This window comes from Rhopilema esculentum, chromosome 18 (assembly GCF_057945365.1).
Source record: "Rhopilema esculentum isolate cy_ngs chromosome 18, ASM5794536v1, whole genome shotgun sequence".
Lineage (NCBI taxonomy): Eukaryota > Metazoa > Cnidaria > Scyphozoa > Rhizostomeae > Rhizostomatidae > Rhopilema > Rhopilema esculentum.
In genome coordinates this window covers 5,691,194-5,713,267 of record NC_142832.1, presented here as the reverse complement: position 1 = coordinate 5,713,267, position 22,074 = coordinate 5,691,194, and the positions used below count along the sequence as shown (strand labels likewise).

General features: G+C 33.9%; 2 protein-coding genes across 2 annotated transcripts; both read left to right on the top strand.

Annotated features, from left to right (window-relative positions):
* The first annotated feature begins 1 nt into the window (after position 1).
* On the top strand, positions 2-5,084 carry LOC135696712 (tRNA (guanine-N(7)-)-methyltransferase B). The gene is made up of 8 exons (XM_065216196.2): positions 2-208; positions 1,366-1,523; positions 2,241-2,299; positions 2,707-2,832; positions 3,343-3,413; positions 3,564-3,606; positions 4,138-4,239; positions 4,746-5,084. The coding sequence occupies exons 1-8, from the start codon at positions 99-101 to the stop codon at positions 4,902-4,904; spliced, it is 828 nt and encodes a 275-aa protein (XP_065072268.2). The 5' UTR covers positions 2-98; the 3' UTR covers positions 4,905-5,084.
* A 325-nt stretch (positions 5,085-5,409) lies between these two features.
* On the top strand, positions 5,410-10,832 carry LOC135696713 (multiple coagulation factor deficiency protein 2 homolog). Its single transcript, XM_065216197.2, has 4 exons — positions 5,410-5,708; positions 6,077-6,143; positions 7,286-7,400; positions 9,465-10,832. Exons 1-4 carry the CDS (start codon positions 5,560-5,562, stop codon positions 9,638-9,640), a joined length of 507 nt encoding a protein of 168 aa, XP_065072269.2. The 5' UTR covers positions 5,410-5,559; the 3' UTR covers positions 9,641-10,832.
* Positions 10,833-22,074: the final 11,242 nt, after the last annotated feature.

Genomic DNA, 22,074 nt, shown 5'->3' with positions numbered 1-22,074 from the left:
TGGTCTTAAAAAGAGGTCATATGGCCTAGGCACTACATAAGTAAATCAAAAATAGAATTGAAAGTGTTGTTTCTGTCGTTGGTGAAGGATCTGCAAAAATGAGTGCGTCCGAGGAGATGAATTCGAGTGAGGAAATAAGAATGCCACAGAAAAAGTACTATAGACAGAGAGCTCATTCAAATCCATTGTCTGTCCACGCACTTGAATTGTAGGTAGAGGTAGAAATACAAACGATTATCATGCCCAGAACCTTTTGAAATGTTAACAGATAACGCGCTTGAGAACGATTGAAAAGCCTACTTGCACCTTCTAAACCTAGGTGAAAATGATTTTGCTATGATGCAGGCTCTATAACGTTGAAAGGAAAGATAATGTTTGTATTGTTAGACAACAAAGTTTTTGTTATCAGTGCAGGCGGCGGCAGTCACTGTGAATTTCAAATTTTTTCGATTTTAAGGTCTCTTACTGCATAGCTAGAAGCCTTTTCTTGTGGTACATTAAAACATTGAAAAAGGAATATCTGTTGGTCTTGAAGATTGTTTGCATATTTCTGCTATCTTCTATTGCACCCAGGCTTGAAAACTTGCATATGCACGCTGTGACACTGGACTTAATGTGCTTGCACCTCAGGCCTCTAGTGACCCAAAATATTAATGAATTCATATATTCTACCACAGTTATGTATAGTCATGTATATATGGGCATCGCTGCTCGCAGCTCAAATGCTTCCACTCTGCCATTGTTCGTATTGCACAACTTGGAATAAACACACTACATAATTTCTTTTGTGCACTTTTGAATCCATTGAAATTCTGACCAAGTATGGAAATGGTCACAAGGGAGTAAATAAGAAATAAACTCAATGCTAATAGATTATTAATTAAACTACAATATCTTATTTAAACCAAAGGTGTATGAAACATATGGTATAATATAAAAGGAATGATTTTTGTAAGAAGTTTGCTGTCTGTAATACCATAAAAATGCTTTGAGGATAATTCAAGCCTGATCATATTTGCTGACCTATCATAACAATAGTAAGAAAAAGAGGTTTGGGTAAGTAATGCTTCATGAAAGTTCGCCTAATAAGTAGCAACTGAGAAACCTTGGAATGGGGTCAGAGACACATGTTTGAGAGAAGATAGTTATCTTTCTATTTTTGAAACAACATCTTGCTGTTTTTCAATCTTCTGAACTAGGTATGGTATAATTTCAATGTCATCAGGAACTAATTTGGGGTATAGTCGCTTTCTACTCATATACATGCATAAAGGTACAATAATGAGCTCCTGAAACCACTCTAATATTTCTTAGTCTAGTCAATTTGGGACAAAGTTTACTCATACAATTCTTATTCATTTTTAGCCCATTGTGTCCAGAAAATATGGATTGGGGAAAATACTACCCACACTATTTTACTGATAAAAATAGCTTAGCTGATGAACCAGTTCTAAAAAGGTTAAGGACAAGTGAAAAAAGAGTAGAATTTGCTGATATTGGCTGTGGTTATGGTGGACTACTAGGTATGGCTTAATATGCTATTCTAAATAAATAAAGCAAATGTTGTATCTGCTGATTTGCTGGGTCTGCATGCAACAAGGAAAATGGTCATGTTCATTTCATTTTCTAACTTCCGCTACCTGCAATCAACTGCAACTTAACAAAGTACAATAAATGTATATCAATATATATGTATTACAATATAAAATGATACAAATCAAGTAGGTAGTAAAATTCTTAAAGGAAGAGCTTTCTCAGTAGCTGGACAAATCGAGGTGAGAGCCCCCCCCTCCCCTCTAAACTGAAGTGCTGTAGTATGAAGATGGACTTACAAAGGCCTTTACAGCAAATTAAATAGAGAGGAGATTTCCTGCAACCACCCAGAAAACCCACCTGGCCCCCAACACCACACCCAACTGAAATAAAACTGAAAATGTTTTTTTCACCACTTGAAACATGCAACTAAGTCTTTTTAGCTTGTTATGTAGCTTTTTTGTTGCATGTTCTGTTTGGTGATGCACTGGACATTCTACCACACTGCGTGTTATTGTTCTCATTTTTCTGGCTCACTTGTCCATCCACCTCTTTTTGATGTTCTGCCATAATAAATCATCAATTATACCTTTGATGTGACTTGCTCAGTCAAATTGGTATCTGGTATTATTGTGTTTAGGCTTGAGGTTTAATTAAGAAGTATTTCAATTTGCTCAAGCCCCAATTTTAAAAATTTTAAATTTCAGTTGACTTAGCAACAATGTTTCCAGACACTTTGATGCTGGGAATGGAAATACGTGTTAAGGTAAGATATTTTACTTCAAAAATTGTAGATGTCATTTTGTTGCCTTTTGCTTAGTTGCTTGGCTAGTATGTAGAATGTGTCACATCATTTTTCTAGTCTGCTTATGTGTTCTTTATTATTTCAATGTTTTACCATATCATAGTTAAGATCAATCAACCCTATCTCCATCACCCCAATGACCCTTGTATAAAAGATAGTGTGGTAATCCCCAATTGGTTATGTCCACAGTGACAAGGATTATAGTCTTAGTCTTATCTTCAATAAAAATATAAGCACATTAGCCTTCTATTGACTCATAAATGGCTTGGCCTGAATACAAAATTTAATTTGAAAGAATGTCTAGCTCTGTCATATTTCTCAAATTGTATCAGGCCCTTAAAATCTATACCCAGGTATCTCATCTACAGGTCAGTGAATATGTTAAAAAGAAGATTGAAGCACTTCGTCTACAGAACGCTGGTCAATATCAAAATGTTGCTTGTATCAGAGGAAATGCAATGAAGCATCTGCCAAATTTTTTTCATAAGGGACAGGTATGAGAAGTAATTTTCCAACCTCCATATAAGTGTTGACACTTCTTCTGGCCTATAAGCCACAGCAGCTTTTAAAATCTTCTTAAAAACATTGAAAACAAGGGTTCATCTGGCGGTAGTACATCAATTTTGCTTGTTTCTAAAATCATCCTCAAAGATGTCATTTGTGTGACTCCTACTTCTTCTTTGCGTTGATTATTTGTTTTTAGTGTCTTGGGAAAAACAATGATTTTGTTGCCTTTGTGAACAAAAGAACTACTTGAAAATGTTTTAAAGGAAAAAAATTTTAAAAGGTAGAAAACTAAAGTGACAGAGAGAGGAAAGTTTTTCAAAAGGATATTGCTTTGTAACAGAATTGTAGTTCATTTTTGTATCAAAAAGGACTACCAGACTTTATGTACCCTTGCAAAATTTGTATTATTTTATGTCTTATTATGAGCATTGTATTCTGCTATTGTTTTAATTAAATATTAGGATGTCAATAATCTATTCTTATTTTGTATGAAACAGCTGAAGAAAATGTTCTTTTTGTTTCCTGATCCACATTTTAAGAAGAAGAAAAATAAATGGCGAATTATCAGGTAAGGGGCAGTCTATTTTGCCTTGGTAAAAGCTATATAGGTATTGAAAGCATCATGCAAAATTGTGCTATGCACCCTTTCTTGACATGACTATCTGTTGATCTTTGTTTGCAGTAATATCAGTTTCTCATGGCCTTTTTTCCTTAACAGCCCGTCACTACTTGCAATTTATGCATATACATTGGATATTGGGGTAGGTTCCTTCCTTTATCTATTTGCAATTTCTCTTAAACTGTTTTGTCCCATTTTTGTTTCCTATCGGGTGATCAAAATGACTGTTAGCTCCAAGCAGCAGCTTAGAAAAGCATACAACAGTTTGTAAATAATCTTTTGTTGGTACAAAATTTTAAAATGGCTTTGTGAAAAGCAATTATTTGGTGTCATACTAAATCTTTGATAATGGTTTTGAAAAAAGCAAACATTTGAGACATACTTAAGCTTTTCGTCTGACACTCTTCAGAGCATAAAACGTTTTTCGGTCAAAGCTTAACCAATGATGAGCTACTTGTGTGTTTTCAATTTGGCATAGAAATGTCTCGTGCTACTTAAAGAACTTTGGCCATCGATCTCAAACGCAAAGACCTCAAGTTTCAGTATACTCAAATGTTTGCTTTTTTCAAATACATTTTCAAATTTTGTATCATCAAAAGATTTTTTTAAATCTTAAATCACAAATCGCAAATTCATAATTTGTTGAACGCGTCATTATTCTCTGGTCCTGTAGGCAAAAGTTTATACCATAACGGATGTTGAAGAACTACACATCTGGATGAAGGAACATTTTAATGATCACCCGTTGTTCCGGGAATTGGAAAAAGAAGAATATGTGAGTAAATGGGACATGAATCTAATATTTGTATATCGCAACAACCAACTACTGTCCTAACTGGGTAATACGATACAGTGATTTTTGATCCCGAAAGATTTGCAGTCCAGACTTCGTTTTAATTTTTCACGTATGCCGAGATTGAGCGTCTTTTGTGAGAAGAATGTAAAAGAAACATTTTCTTGACCTGAAGTAGCAGCTTCTTTTTTAAATCTCCTATAAAGAAGCATTTTGGTGTTTTCGTCATATCTTAACTTTAATTGTGTAGCTCAAAATACAAGTTGCATTCATAGCTGTGTTGTTAAAGCATGCTAGCTTTTCGTGTGTTTTCAATTTGGCATAAAAGCTCACCGAGGCACAAGTCTTGTCTCGTGCTAGTTAAAGAACTCTAGTCATCGATCACAAACGCAAAACATTTAGCTTTTATGTTATTAAGGAGTTCGGCTAAACTAAAATACATCATCTTTCCGCTGTCTAATATACCATTTTTTTCCCTTATGATTTAGAAAGATGATCCAGTCGTCGATAAAGTGTATAACAGCACAGAAGAAGGGAAAAAAGTTGCAAGAAATAAAGGAAACAAATACTTTGCCATGTTTGAACGCATCGAAGATCCTTTTGAAAAACAAAGAGATTCAACTGTTTTAGATGAAACGAAATCATAGTTTTATGCCTTTTCATATCTTCGTCCTTTTTGTCTATTGAATCTTTTATGTATACAAAATATTTTTTGTTTCGATTGCCGAGATTTTATTTTAACATTGTTGGGGGTAATACCAGATTCTTGGTCTTGCTATCTATCTGGTATGTTTCGTCTTTATTATTTGATGAAAATTAGGGACAATTTTTGGGGATAATTTTCAATGGAAAAGTTTTATGCCAATGGCGTTCAATGCTTTTTATATTGTGCTGTTAAAAATTTTTAAAACATGATATGTCATTAGAGTATTACTACTTTTGTTCAAGCTCTCTACTATCAAATTCAAATATATCTCAAGTTTTTTCATTCGATGTTGAAAAAGAATCGTGCATAAATATAATATTTTCGTTTTTACGGCCGTGCGGTCGCTACTTGCGAACAAAGTTAAAAGACTTTGTTGCGAAGAAGCCACGTGCAGCATGCAGAAGCATCCCGGAAATGACGTCCGAAGGATCGACCGAAAATGTGTTTCTCCTTGAAGGTGGCAAAGCATGCATTTAGGCCACGTACACACAATCTGCATAAACGCCAAAGTCGATTGTTTTGTTTACCTTTATATCAACAATTAAAGAGGAAAGTAGTTAAGTCGAGCTGCAAATGGTTTGTTCCCCATATCAAAGATGAGGATTGAATTATTAGATTTGTTTGCTATTTTGTCGTTATATTTCTTTACAACGATTCTCGGGGAGGAACAACCGGCGGGAGAGCAGAAGCAAGGCGAAAATGCTGGGCAAAAGATTGATCCAATGAAACTTATTAAAGACTCTCAGTAAGTGCCACGTTTCAGAAAATGTCATAACAATATATTTTTAATGTCGAAATATTGTCAAAATATCATTGAAATATTTAGCATTCTTATTTGAAATTATCAATGTAGTTTTCATTGGCCTTGAGTTGAATAAATTTTTGAGTGCCTTATCTAACTTTTTTGTTTTGGCATTAAATACCGCGACTTTTATGATTTATATTTAAACTGTTTTGGTAACTATCGTTGTTAGCCTTTTTTCATAGTTGGACATTTCCTTCAACACTTTTTCAGTTTATGTCTTTTGTTTGTATGTAAAGATGGTTTCAGCTTCAGACTAAAGTCATAACTCCCAAGATTAATTTTTAAATATGTTTTCTTTATTCCAAAAGACACATTAAAGAACATTTGAAAGCTGAATATGGATTTAATGACAAACAGGCTGATGACTATCTTAAGGTAAAATAAAATCTTATTTGATTTAATGTATGAAAACAGTGTCTTGAACATGTATACCAGGGGGGAAAGTTTGCCAATTACATACATTTTAAATAATTTATAATAACAATTATAATTTGGTGAAAATTTTAGCTAGTAGCCTGTAATACATCAAAATCATCTGGTTTAAAATATAACACAAGGCTATATGTTTCATATGTGCTCCTGGATTGTATACACAATCTGTAAAAAGGCATCAATACAGGGTTCAAGATTGCCCACAGAACAGTCACAAGACAGAAGGTTTTGTTCTTTTGTCATTTCACTTTTTCTGGGCTGTCAATTGTGCTAGAGACTGACCAATACAGTCCCAAAAAATTGTGGGGTTAAGAAGAAAATAGCCCCCTTCTTCTCAGGGCTGAGAAAATGCATTTTACATAACAATATATACAAAAGCCATAACAATATACAAAAAAATTTATTCACAAATATTTTGTAGAGTGGGTGGAATTGTTGTCCATAAGGAGCTGAACAGTGGCCGAAAGTATATACTAGGGCATAGGGGATCAGGCCCCCCAGTCACCGTTCTCATCTGAAAAATAAGATTTAGCATGCCTAAAGCCTATCCTTAACATGCGGATACTTAAAAGAACATTTAACATGCCAAAAGCCCATCCAAGATGTTATATTGTCAGAAAATCATAGGCTTAAGCCCCTTTAACAAAGCCTGAATTTTCACCACTGGAGCTAGATATACTTTGAGCAATTTGTGACTTGTAAGGCTGCATTATCATGTTTATAAACATAGGCCAGCATTCTTGCAGACTTGTTTAGGGTCTGATGGAATGCAAATACAATGAATTGCTTTAATGAGTTAAACCTATACAAGTTGTATTTGGCCCACAAATCTCAGGGGCACCAACAAGGCAGACCTTGTCACATGTAAAGCATTTCATTTCTCTGTACCAGCTGAGATACATTTCCTGATGATCATAGTGAGTGTGAAATCCAAAGTTGCATCTTGAGAAGATCCTGATCTACACCCCAAAGCATTCAATAAACAATTATTTTAATGGCTGCTTCTGTTAATTTTCAGTCAAAATATTCATTATTGCAATATTTTCCAAGGCAATATTTATAAAGATATGTATTATTATTTTTAGCAATATGATGCCCAGACACAATTTTTTGTGATGCACGATTATGATAACAACACAAAGCTAGATGGTTTGGAATTATTAAAGTCAATGACACATCATCATGATGGGGATGACCATGGTAGGTTGTCTTGTATTTCTAATATCTATCTATCTATCTATCCAATGGCGGCTGGCACCCAAATAAATGTTGTATTAGATTGTAATGACGAGTGAAACAATGCGGAAAAACAAAGTCACTATAAGCACTGCACAAAATTCACACTTTAAGGGTTTTTTATCTATCTGCTGATAAAAAATATCGAAACAGTCAGATAAATCACGCCACTGCGTATTCATTAAATTGTTTCTGTCCAGAGAGCTATCTCTATATTATTTGCTAAACCTGCAAAAACACAAGAATTTTTTCTATTTTTTCGATCTTAAATCTTGGAGGTAAGATGGTTCCTTTCACGTTACTAAAAATGTGGTTGTGCCTATCCACTTCTCTCTTCCGAGTTTCATCCAGATCCCACGCAAAATGGATTCTTTTATGAACTACCCTTACGCTAAAGGCCTGTGGGCTAGGTCCTTGTTGTTAGGGTCGCACTGGCGCCACGATAAGCCGATGCAAAACAGCTTATCAGCCCCTGTTTGTTCCTTAAACCCTGGTGTATTAGAAAACTCATCTTAATACATCAAAAGGAAGGGTCACTTTCACAGTTCATACATGATTCTTATTGACCATTTGCGTGGAATCAACCACTTCATATTAAAATTCAAAACAAGGGGGAAGATTAGTGTTAACTTAAGGGGAACAACTTTGTTTTGATTAGAAATTACTTGGAAAAAATTAAAATTATGTAATAAAATGCACTATTTCTGAAACCAAGATATCCTGCTGAAACCAAAGAGGACTTTGAAAGAGAGCAGCCATTTGCTTTTTTCGTCACCACACATTCATGAAAAGGTTTTGTAGGCAGACTCAGAAGTTCTGTATTTCAAAGTGACTTTTTGACAAGGTCTTAAAACCAAACGGAGAACGCTTCAGCGACTCGCTTCTTGTTGAAATGCGGTATGGCTTTCTCAGAGCTGTAGTTCCAGTGTATTAGAAAACAAGATTTAATACATTCGCTGCGCAGGCATATACTTACGGATAGGTAGCACAAAAGAATACACCTCACACAGAGCTCTCCAACACAAAGAGATTTTGAGTGGTTGTATTAAAAAAAGTGATGTAATACATTGAGGCTGTTCGGCAGTTTCACAGGGGTCATACTTCCGTTAATCACATAGATCACCACCAATTCATTACAGCACAATTGATTCCTATCAGTCGTATTGTGCTCGAATGCAACACAATTTTATTTTTGTAAGCGCCTCATTTAATAAAGCACTCAGATAAGAAAATATAATTTCTCAATTTCAATTTTATGTGCAATTCAAGAATTTTATGTATTAGACTAATACATTTAATACATTTGCGAGTTGCCACTGTATCTATCTATCTATCTATCTATCCATCTATCCATCTATCCATCTATCCATCTATCCATCTTTCCTTCTATCCTTCTATCCATCAAATCTATCTATCCAAAATTATTTTTAAGTTGTAGCCTCTTTGTCTTTTGATCAAACCAGCTATCCTCACAGTCTAAACCGGATTTTGGTATAGCTTTTGGTGCTACTTGTTTTTTGTTAGGGTCAATGGGTAGCCATGCCTATCATGCTCCCATTGGCATCATCTTTGTAATCTTGTTCTTGTAAAATGTACTTTTTTAGACTGTCTATAAAAAAATTATCTATCCATCTAATCTATCTCTATCTAATTGTACTGTACATTTACCCACACTTGGCTATTACATACAGTGGCTAGTAAAATTAAGAAAAAGAAATATTATCAAGTAAATTAAACAAAAAAAGTGAAAAAGAATATTTTAGCAGTGTGACCCCTAATGAGGGGCTTGTTGGGAAGTTTGTTGATTCCTCAATTATGGTACATTGCGGTACTAATTATATTGAATTTGCTATAATATAGCATGGGAGTCTCCTATTAATGTGAATGTAATATGCAGTGTCTTCGTTATATCATACTACATAGTATGATATAACGAAGACACTGCATAATCATTGAGCTGTCTCAGCATTTCGTAATGATTTTTGTTTAATTCGGTATTGAATCCCTAATTGTAATATTCTTTTTTAGGTGACGGCCATGATGCATCAGATCAGACAGATACTCTAGTTGAATTTGTAGACATGGTAATGAAAGATCAAGACCTCAATGATGATGGATACATTGATTACCCAGAATACATCAATTATTACACTAAATTTGATAAAGGAAGTGATGATGGTGCACCTGGTACTGCAAAGTCCTAATCTCAGAAAAAATAGTTCTTGAAGTAATCTAATTTCAACTGACTTTCTTCTTAGCTGTTTCAAATTTCCATAGCACTGCTTTTATAAGATTTGTCATTTATGTTTGAATCAATGCGCGAAGAGACATGATGTTAAATTTTACAAGATAAGCAATAGTGGTTATAATAAGATTACAGAGCTGCTTTGTAGCCAAGAAGGGAATCATTATGAAGGCTCATTTCCTAAAGGTAGTAATTTTTACAGCGATTTTATTTTCTTCTCAAAAGTATAGCACCAGCATTCTTAGAAATAATCCTTTAATAGGTAAGTTACTTAAAGATTCATCTCAGAGGCTCTAGAGCTGATTTTTGGCTACATTTAAACCTGTAAGTAAATTTCAAAATTTTATTTAACATCCAAAGATGTTTCCTAGAGGTAGAGACCACCTACAAAGACATACTGTAATTAATATGATACACATTGAGAATAAATATTGATTGATTACCACTTTTAAGGGGTATCTACAGAATCGCATTAAAACTTCCATAATATGTCTAATGTTAGTGCAATATTTATATGGTGATTGGTAATATGGACAGCTTTCTAATGGATTCTCAGAAGTAAACTTCAACTTGCTGTTTGTAATGTTTGATATTTTTCTCTTTTTGCTCAAAATGAAGTTTTATTAAGCTATTCATTTTTGAAAAGATAAGCCAATTTGATATCCATCAAAATTCTTGTGACATCTTGTTATCTGTGAAACATTTAAAAAACATCTTTAAATAGACAGAGCATATTGAGATCTTGCCATTGACAGACTGGCCAGTTGGGCTACAAGGCTACTCATCGGTTGGGTTTTTAAAGGTTCCTTTTTCTTCCATGAATTTTTTTATTAATTGTTAAATTAAGATATTAGCAGCTGACACATTTATAAATATATTGCGAAAATTATAAGAAAAAATTTCTTTTTCTGTTTGCTGGTCGTAAACCCCAATTTTTAGCACACTTCACTCACCTTCAGTTTCATGCCCTTAATTTCAATGACAATTGTGCTCTTGTCCCTGGCAGTCAGTCTGTCCCTGCATCATCCTCATACAAGATAAATAAGAAAAACAAACTATAAAGCCTAAGATCAACGAATCTTGCTATATACTTAGAAGCAGAAAATATTGTAGTGATAGAAGTTTTAACAAAAATAAAAGTTCTTAGATTGTCTTTTTGCTCAGAGAATCCTCTTGTTACTCTTCAACGATTTGAATACTCTTCAACGATTATAAGAAAACATTTCATGTATCTTATGAAAAAGAATCACAGTTGCCACTCTACCATATTACAAGGAAGGAAGCATTTTGAAATTGCGGAATCCTATAAATGGAAATCCTTTCTCTCTTGTTAACAGGGGCGTAGCTAGCGCATGGTGTAGGGTGTGACAATATTTTATGAATTCATTGGTAGATCTTCAGCTTCTCTACCAAACCCTTAGTTTGTTGGTAAAATTATCTATCGGTAAGTGAAATAGCACTTAACTTCTTCTACATCAAAGTCATCGTCGGTAAATTTGTCTTTTGATCACTCTCCACGCCCCTCCCTCTAGTCTAGAAGGTCAAGGGTCGCCACTGCTTGTTAGAAATTTATAAGAATGCTGAATTTTAAAGGAATTGAATGAACTTATTTTTTGACAGCCAGGACTTATATCCGTTAATTGTCGTTCCGAAAACCATACAGAGGAGAGCAATAGAATTCCATACGAATGTAAAAGGTGGTTGATTAGTAGGAAAGAGATTATTGAATAATCCTCCATTCGGTCTCAAATTCACAAGCAAAAAATGACTCCTTAATCATAGAAAATGAATATGCGTCATGTCCAAAGATTCAAAGTGAGCCAATGAGAATATACAATTTTAATTTGGACCATTAAGTGCTGTCCAACCCTTTAAGCAATGCTGATAACAAGGACGATATGTTTTATAGGAAACCGAGGACCACCCTCGATCTTGAAGTTTATGACGTAGATGTCTGCAAGTCACAAAATCTTTGATTGATACCCAGCAAATAAAATGCTTCAAACCGTCAAGGCTTTATTTGTACTCAAACAATTGACAAATAATCGATCAACAAGGGTAGGAAATGAATTTCCACTTTGAGCCGTCGAAAGCAAATAGTTTCAGAGGTCATCCATGTACAGTACTCGAAATCACGTCGAATAAAGATCCCATAGAAGCTGCCAAGAAAAATCCTTTACATGGTATAATTAAATTTCAGCAACTTTGATAATTGCATCTCTTTAATAATTTCTTGACTTCTATGTTTTTTTATAGATCTAGCGTAATTAAAAGACTAAAAACGTCGTCATTGCAATAGAACATGAAATAATGTTAAATTAAGTATAAATGAATGCTTTTATTATTTGGTGCTTTATAGCTTTAAATCAAGATGACGCTAGTAGATACCATTAGAACATGGCATGATATGAATTTCATACGGAAATTTGGAGCTGAAAGCACCCCAGTCTCTCAAATCACGGAAGCTCGAATTGAAATAAGCAATGGTTTTTGGCTGTCTACCTTTTTGTCATTTATCAGTCCTCAGAGATTTATTCCAGCATCCCTGTAAACATAATAACGATCAATGTAAGTAAATTGTACCAGGAAAATTTTTTTTAAAGAAATGACGATGTTTCAAGCATAGTGACTTGATAACGGGCTATGCTCGAAACGTCGTTATTTATTTTAAAAAAGTTTTCTTGGTACAATTTACTTACATTGATCGTTATTATAGCATTAATATATTGTACCGCACTCAATCTAGTATATCCCTGCAAACATCTCCATATCACATGAAACGCAAAAAGCAATATCCATTGTAAGACATATTTGTAATAGTATTGCTTTTTGTTTCTACCTAGTTTCCAGTAATTCTTTTAGGACACTTAGCAGCCAAGCATTTCGTGCATTGGCCTGATCCTTCCTCTCGATGTGACCACACCTCGTGATTTCTACCACTGCGAAAGTTGGTCATGTCCAAGACTCAAACCCAAGACACTTTGGATCTGTAGTCTGCTACCCTAACCACTGAGTCATCGTCGTTGAAGATTTCACCTCAGAGGCAATTTCATCTCAATGAAGCAACAATATTCGGGAAATACCCATACTAAGCCAAACTAAATTTTAAGCCCCCGCTTTGCCCATGAATCTAAGGAATGCTTATGCTTAACAGAAAAATGTATCCCACCAATAGGGCTGCTTTTTGATGAGCAGTGTCCCACCAAAAAAGAATCCCTATTGACCAGAGTAAGAATTGCCAAACGAGTGAAAATATGTTTTATTCTCTGGAAAGTGAGCTTGTGATACCTTTCTATCGAGAACTATTGCTGATGCATCAATTTTTTACCTTGAATCTATAGGAAAAAAGTGTAATTGGCAGGATGCTGAAATTTGGAAAAGCATACTCTATTTTTTTAAAGTTATAATGAAGATAACCTTAAACAAAACAAAAATCAAAAATAAAAGTCTATATTTTAAGATTGAAATTGCTAATTTTGATCTAGGATATAAGCATTTTTCTGCCATTTTGAGCCAGGGTAACAACGATGTAAACAAACCCCTAGAAACGTTTCTTACGTCAAATTGGACATCCGCAACAGTATAAATACCGCCGTTCATAAACTGCCATTTCTGTTGCGATTTGATTTTAATCAAGGAGCTCAAACCTTACGACTCGCTCGTGACAACAAAAGATTTCTCAAAGCGAATCTTTATTCACAACAAAGATACTGAAAACGAAGGTGTATGCTGCGGAGGAGAATGTCGAATCAAATTCCGTTGGTATCGATCGTTCTTTCACAGGTTTGTTCGATCGACCGATTGTTAAATATCCTTGACAAGGTTTAGGAGACAACATTCAGGGGCGGACGCAGAAAAAATCATGACCGTGGCACAAGAATAGTGTTAGGTGACCACGCCTTCTGGTCTTTAGGAAACGCCCAGTCTGAGCATACAGAGACGGGTATAGCTTTTATACCGAAAACATAGTTACATTTAGCGCAAAGCTGTCACCGCTCCTGTCGTTTTATCATTAAACAATACTGGCTCTATGTTTTCAACTTGCAAACAAATAACGATGCAAACTGATGTAAGCCAGTCACTGGACGCACTTAAATAATATACATTTAAAAATTTATATATAATGGCTAGTTCTTACAACTGACAGATAAAATGATCTTTATCTTTAGCCAGATCAAATTATTGACAAATTAAACTAGACATACTTTTGTGAAGCTTCGACAGCTCGTCCACGAAAAGTTCCTTCAAAGCTGCATGGACTCGCGATTTAATAGATTTTTCAACTATTCTTTGAATATCCATTGCCAAAGCAAAGGTAATCTTTGCATTAAACTCAAATTCGAACTCAACAAAATTATTGCGTGCTGAATCGTCAGTTTCCTGCAAACCGAACACGTTTTGTTTGTTTACCCAGCAATCACCGGAATCACCTAAGCAAGTTCATACTCAACAGCACATTTTTTAAATATTTGTGCCACGGTGCCACTTAATGAAAGAACATACGGAATCTCGATGCAATTGATTTCAATACACACTTCTCGGGTCTCAACAGAAGCATACAGAGCCTCGACCGTGGCACAAGAACAAAAGCACAGCCATTTGGTCTCAAAACATATTGTTTAAAAATGTGCGCGCATACTTCTATTTATATCTAGTGTGGCACGATTGTTACTGTCCATATTTGGTAGAGCCAATTATTCCGTGGTTAACAAAAGGCAAACAATAAGCAAATCCAACATGGCGTACTACTAAATTAACAGCGGAGAGAGGGCGTGGTAGATAGACGCTGGAGCGAAGAGGAAGTGTTAGACAGCAAGGACCATATCGGGATACTTAGGAACAGTCCATCATTTTCCAAAAATTTAAATTTGGAAATCTGACCGTGGCACGTGCCACCGGTGCCACCGTCTGAATCCGCCCCTGACATTTAACAGGAAAAGTCTTCTATCAGGTACCAACGGTTAGCGAAACTATCATTTGGTTATGAATTACCAATTCGTTTTAAAATGTCTACTAAAAACTCGTTAAAATTCTTTTTGAGCCCTTCACTGAGTTTAGGTAAAAAACTTTAGTCATAGTTTCCCGAAATCTTTAAAGATATAATCACCTACAAATATTTAAAAAACTTGCGGGTACAAAAATTCAAACAAATGAAAGACAATTTGATTCTGCAATGTTAAAAAAACGTTAATAAGTTGCCAAAAAAGTGATGCTTGGACTTTAAATCTCCACGGGCCTAAGAAAAATTAAAATATGTCACGTGATGACTTAATGTTGCTAGCCACAGTTACTAAGGATGGGACTCGGCTCCAGCCCTCTCTGTAAAATGCTACGATAAAAATTTCAAATCAAGATAAGAACAATTTCCAGATATACTTGCAAAAAGAGACAGAATTGTTGAAAGAAAATCGAAAATTGATTTGAAATTATACAAGACCAATTACTGGGAGGTTAAAGTAAAAGAAAACAATTATAAAAACATTACGTAAAGGTATCAAAATAAGCCATGAGATTAAGATTTTGCAATAAGAACTATGAAACATGGACGCATCATAATGCGTAATAGCACCAATGACTAAAGAAAGCCGATTATAAATACACGGGAAGATATTGAATAATAAAAAAGGCGGATAATTTATTTCAAAGTATACAGACAGCAATAATTGCGAGGAAAACAAAAAAAAATCTAGATGAGGGACCAAGTTGAAATTTTGCAATAGTTATCATAGAACTATGGTCGTGTTATATTGCGCCATGGCAGCAATGACCGGATAAAGGCAACAAAAAGTCACAATCAAAGGGAAGCTGCAATAGTTTCTGGAAATAACAAAGTCTGCCAATTTCTACTAAGTCTTTTACCTTGCTTCAGAGAATTCCTCAATTTAGATTCACATTATTTATTTCATTTACAGTTCCGACATGGCCTGATTGAAGGTCAAAGGAAAGAAATAGCTGCAGAATGCGAAAAGCTTTTCAAAAGAATTGGTAAGAGGCTTACAACTTAAATATGGACCTGCTAAAAAAAGTCTGACTGCTGACTCAACCATTACAAAATAAGGCAATAATCATTACATTACAAACTTCTGCCCTGTCAACATTAGAATTCAGAAAAATTGAATAAGGAGACTCTTTATTTAAAAGGTCGGTAGGTTGGATGACAATTCTTGTTTATAAGATTTCATAATTTTTGAGTTACCAAAAGTCGCAATTCATCTGTACTACTGAAAACCTCACAAATATCTCCGAAAAATCCAAACCAACTACATGGAATTTTGTGATAAAATCTTTGAATAAATGAAATGCTTTTATCATTTGCAGATGATCTTCTGTTGAATGTTGACAAGCTAACCAACATCAACCATCCAACACATCATCAACGTATCAATGCAAACTTGCTCAAGCTGAACTACAGAAATTTCTGCTTTCGCACGGTAAGTAGTTGGGATTAAGAGAATAAATTGCTACAAGCGCTTTGAAACGGAAAGGTTTGAATCAAAAATTTTCTATTTTCAAAGAGTTCTTAATAATATTTTGTTTCAAATCAAGTGAAATATATTAAGAAATTTAAGGCTTGATTCAGAAGAAAGTCGTCAAAATGTTCTGACAAGAAAAGTCATAAACAGTAAAATTGCCCAATTTCTTCCAAAAATTGAAAGTTGTAATGTTGAAATAATATTTCTAAAAAGGCTTTCAATAACATTAAATGTAAAATTAGATCATCGATAACAAGTGTCATTACATGGAAAATACATGTAATCAAACAATATTGTCAAGGAAAGTATAAAGAATACAAAACATTTAAAATGACATTCATGTGATTCAAAAGAGAGCCCAAAAAGTACAGCGCAGGACTTAATAACTGGAAAAGGCAAAATCTATATTTTATTAACAAGTCTCTTAATTTCCTCATTTGTGGGAACCAAGAAGAAGACACCGTTTTATGTTAGTGATATTAATCAGGATAACTAAGGTGATTATACAACAATAAATTTATTAAGCATTTTAAAACTAAATTGTTTTCTCTAAACAGATAAAACAACTAGCAAATGAAATCAACGAGAAAGCACACAATATATATAAACAGGTAGGTAAATCGCATTTAATCTTGATTTTTTGACTATTAATTCTGAAATTGATAGGATAATATTTTATGCATTTTCAATTTAAGAGAAATGTTTTGGGTCAGATATACAATTTAGTAGTAAATTGCTTGAAATAAATACTCCTATTTAACAAAGAAGGCCTATGATGTTTGCTGGCGTATTGTAAGACATGGGTATTTCTTCTTAACAGCTGAAAGGAAAGGCAATAAAACCATGGCTTAAACACATTGCAAATGTCATGAAAAAGATGGTTTGGATGTGGGGCAAATTTTTTAACGGACTTGAAATTTTGGTAAGTTGAAGTACAAGAAGGATGTTGATACTTATTTGTTAAAAATAGGTAAATATTAATACAACTGTTAAACAAATAAAGCAGATTTTATATAAGTGCATATAAGATTTGTGTAAATATGATTTGATATTAGTTACTCTTCTGTAAAAGATGCAAATTAATTAACTAAACTTAGGGCCGATTTTTGGAAAGAAGATTGTGAACAGAAACCAGAAAGAAAAGAGGTGAATAATAAATTTGACCCTTAACATTTCAGTGGAAGCATTTCTTTGTTTCGTTGAAATACAATTAGATATTTCTCTTCAAAAATGAGAAATGTATAGAAAAGAAAAAATTTATCGAAATTCTGAAAGAATTTTACAAGCAAAATCACTGACAGTCGGTAATAAATAGCTATATTTTCTAAAACTCTAAGTAAAATATTTTAAATGTGAATACTTTTCCTTAGGAGCAGCAAGATACAGATGGCTGCCAAGATAACATGATTTTGTTCAACAAGTTCTCAGATTATGAAATGAGGCAATATAAGAGGCATATTGGCATTGCAACCAAAGAAATAAGACGCTTGCTCCCAGAATGCAATGTAAAAGCAAAGGAAGAAGACCACGCCAAACTCAGAAAGCTCGAGGCAAAACTTTTAGAAACTTTTGGAAGGAGAAGAACTGGCTCAAGCAGACAACCTGACCAGTTCAACGAAATGCAGGAACATGTAATGCCACGACAAGCCCCGAGAAAGGACAATAAACTAACAACTGACCACTATTGTCACAATCAATTAGCAAATTTAACTGCCTCCAAACCAGTTATCAATCCTTCAATCAAACGTAAACGAGGCAGATCTGAAATTGAGTCTGACACAACACCCCAAGAATATCATTTTCCTAAGAAAGTTCGATTTACTTTTGAAAATTGCCGCCTACCCCAGAAAATAGCTGCCCATGAACCATGGTTGAAATTAACAGAAAAGTTTGTCAATAGGTCTCGTAAAACTCGAGCTATTTTCCGAGATGGGGCACGGTCTGGCTGCAGCAAAAGGGGTTGAACCGCATCACTTTTGAGATATTTGAAATATGCAGATAAAGAACATTTCCCTGTCACTAGACTCTCTACCTTTAAATGAAGAATCATGCTTATAGAATAAAATATTTACTTGCACTTTGCCAATTTATTAGATATAAATAAGGTAGTCTTGTAAATAAAAAATGTATTAATTATACCGTGGATTAGACAAATAAATCTGTTTTTTTTATCAAGCATTCTCTGTTATGGAAAAATGGCGGTATCTTTGCACATACATATTTATTTATTGGATATAAACATAAAAATGTTATTTAAATTAACTAAGTAATTCAAAAGAGTCAGTTTCAAGTAGATCGAAGCGTTTCAAAATTAATATGAACTTGCAACTTTCTATGAATTTAGGTATTCATTGACTTAAAACTTCAACACTCTTTGTTTTGATGAGAAAAACCAGTACTGTAAGTCAAGAGCATAGTTTTCAATCTATTTCCTCTAGTCTAATATTTCTTTCAAGCTACAGTAAAAACATGATCGTTTGATCACTGGCCTGTTTTTTTGAGAATAAATAACGTCAAAGGAAATAGCTAAACCATTATAAAACAATGCTTTAGTGAAACAAGTTAAGTAATGTGATATGAAACACGGATCTAGCCCCCGAACCTTTTTTATCAAACCTATATTTCTAGGTTAAGATTTATTTCAAGCTACTAAAGAGAACTGCCCTAACCTTTTCAGGATGAAAATTTCACTTTGAAGAAAAGAGCTCAATCTTGACAAAACAGTACTTTAGTCATACAAGTCAAGAAAAGCTGTCTATATGACTGCGATGTAATGTCAGAGACCAGGACATTTGTCCCCATTAAGTTTATGCATCCGAGATTATGTGCATAAGATATAGAAATCTAAACTTTTAGATCAAAGTCCCTCAATTAATGACCCTTCTTCTATTGTAGTATCAAATTCAAAAGTAAAACGCAAGAAAAGTCATCTGAAAACTTAAAATTCTTTATTGACTAATAGATATAAAGCATTTTTATCACATTCGCTGAATTCATAAATCATGGATGGTAAAAATGGAATAATTCTCAATCAAAGCTATAGTAACAATTGTAAGAGTCAATTTAAATGAGAAACACAAGCAAGGGAAAAAGTAAATTACTGATCCATTTTGTTAGACGATTTACTTATTTAAAACGATCCCACTAATTAGGAAGAAGCATATCAATCCACTTTTAGTAATGCTCCGACCTTTCAATTACAGTAAAAGCATTTGAACTTAATGGTATATTTACATGCAATCTATCAAGATAATGACATAGAATACATAAAATTTTGAACCGAATAACAACTGAGCAAACATGATCTGTATAAAATGCAACTCACCATCGAAATTGGCAGATAGCAAAACAAATGCCAGACCTATGCTATTCAATGCAACATAGAAAGTATCTCTAATTATTATTATTTATGGCTTTCCAATGTTGAATCTAATTCAAACACCATCAAAGAACTTTCTCTCCCGAAAGATCTTTTCTGATGAAATTTTTTTCTTTTTCACGATTTGTCTCTTTTGATTTTGTAAGTCTAAATTTTTTCAATCGAATTTATGAAAGCTTCAAGATAGATAAGTGCTCAAAATAGATTTGTGGAGAAAAAAGATATGTTTGTCATTCATTTTTAGAAGATTTATCCTTTGATCGGGAAGAGAGAAAAACGTTATGTTCGTAAAGGTTCTCAAAAAAATGTTGATCTAGCAAACAATTTCTACTCGTACGCTCGAAAAAAAATTGGAACATTTATGTAGTTTCAAATTCTTTCTATGCAATGATTTCTGAATGACTACTTTTAATATTTTTCTCTTAAAAAACAACGAACAAAAATTCTCGAGAAATTGAACATTAACGAAAAAGAAACATGATCAACTGCAAAAATTTTTTTAGCCATGAAAAGACAACAAGAGATTTTCAAAGTTAAAACTACTCACAAGAAGTGCATTGATCCTGTCTTTACAGATTATGATAAAGTTTTAAGGGAATTTCCATTGTTGACTGATCATAAAGGGCTCTCTTTGCTGTGTGTGAAAAGTTTTTCCAAATTTAATCTGCAAAGATCTACTAAGGATTGATAGATTATAACATGATATCAAAATCTAGATATTGAATCATTAATAAAAACACGAAGAAGTGTCACATAAATACAGACCTTACAGTAGCCTATGAAAATAATGCTCTGGATGAAAACAGTCCATTAAAATTGACTTTTCCTGGCGTTCAGCTGTTAAAATTGCAGCTCAAGTATATTTCTTGATCCAAGAACATTGTGATTTGCTTGGTTAGTCCAGTAGATAAATTTCAATTGCTCGATTAGTAACTTTTCATAGAACTTTCCTTGCTAGGCAAATGTCAGTGAAAAAATTAAAGTTGTTTGGACATCTTTGTAAAACGTTTGACTTTGCCATAAAACTCGTGTTTTAAATTTTATTGGTAAAGGCAGTAAGTTCCCAAGAATTATTTGTTCTTATCTGCTGTTTCAAATATTAATAGCAATTTTTAAACTTCTTGGCATTTTTGAAGATACTTAAAACTAGATAAAGAAAAATCCTCTTTCAGATTTTATCGATAGCTTTTTATGCAAGTGTATGATAGCCAAAAACGGAAAAATTGGAACTTAATACGTAAAAGAGATCAGAGGTTTTTCTATGGATATGAGAAGTAATAAAGAAATATCTAGATACATTGCAAGCCTACCATCTTGATTGGCCGTAACAACGATGTAAACAAACCCCTAGAAACGTTTCTTACGTCAAATTTGACATCCGCAACAGTATAAAAGCCACAGTTTATCAACTGTCATTTCTGTTGCGATTTGATTTTAATCAAGGAGCTCAAACCTTACGACTCGCTCGTGACAACAAAAGAATTCTCAAAGCGAACCTTTATTCACAACAAAGATACTGAAAACGAAGGTGTATGCTGCGGAGGAGAATGTCGAATCAAATTCCGTTGGTATCGATCGTTCTTTCACAGGTTTGTTCGATCGATTGATTGTTAAATATCCTTGGCAAGGTTTTAAGTCTGACTTTGAAACTTTTATTTTATTTATAGACATGATTTACAGAAGAAGCTTCCAATCAGGAACCAACGGTTAGCAATACTATCACCGAATAATCTATCCCAAATTCGTTTGAAACTCTGAATGAAAACTCTTTTAATGCGACCTTTTTAGCTTTTTAGCGATGGACTGAAATTTTCGGTAGACACATTAGCAAAAGTTTGCATTTATCGCCAAACACATAAACCACCAAAAATATTGCACCAACAAGTATTCTAACAAATGGAAGACGAATTGTCTTGGAATTATAAATAAACTTAAAAAAGGGTTGCTTGATTTTTAAATCTCTACGGGCCTAAAAAACCTATAATTTGTCACGTGATAACTTAATGTTGCTAGGCACAGTTTCCAAGGGTGGGACTCAGCCCCAGACCCATATGAATGAGTTACGGTTCCGGAATTGTAAACGAATCATTGAAGAAGCTGTGAGAAGCTGTATTGATAATCCAAAATCATAAAAAAATCAAGTATAGACAGGTTCTTACACCCTTGAAAAGGAGGTGTGAAATTATGACGAAAGAATGATATTTCCGCCTATAAACATAATCAGTATTAGTTAAATATTGAAAATGTTGAGAAAAAATAGTGAATGTTACTTTTGGCATCAACAAAGGGAGAGAGCAAAAAAATAGTACCAAGATATAATCGAAGGGAGGCTGTAATAGTTTCTAAAACTAGCAACGTCTGGCATTTTTCATCGAATCAGTGAAACTACAATAGAAAATGTTTCATGTTAGATTCATACTGTTTTTTTCATTGCAGTTCAAACATGGCCTGATTGCAGGTCGAAGAAAAGAAATAGCTGCAGAATGCGAAAAGCTTTTCAAAAGAATCGGTAAGAAGCTTTCAAATGAAAGGGTTACTTAC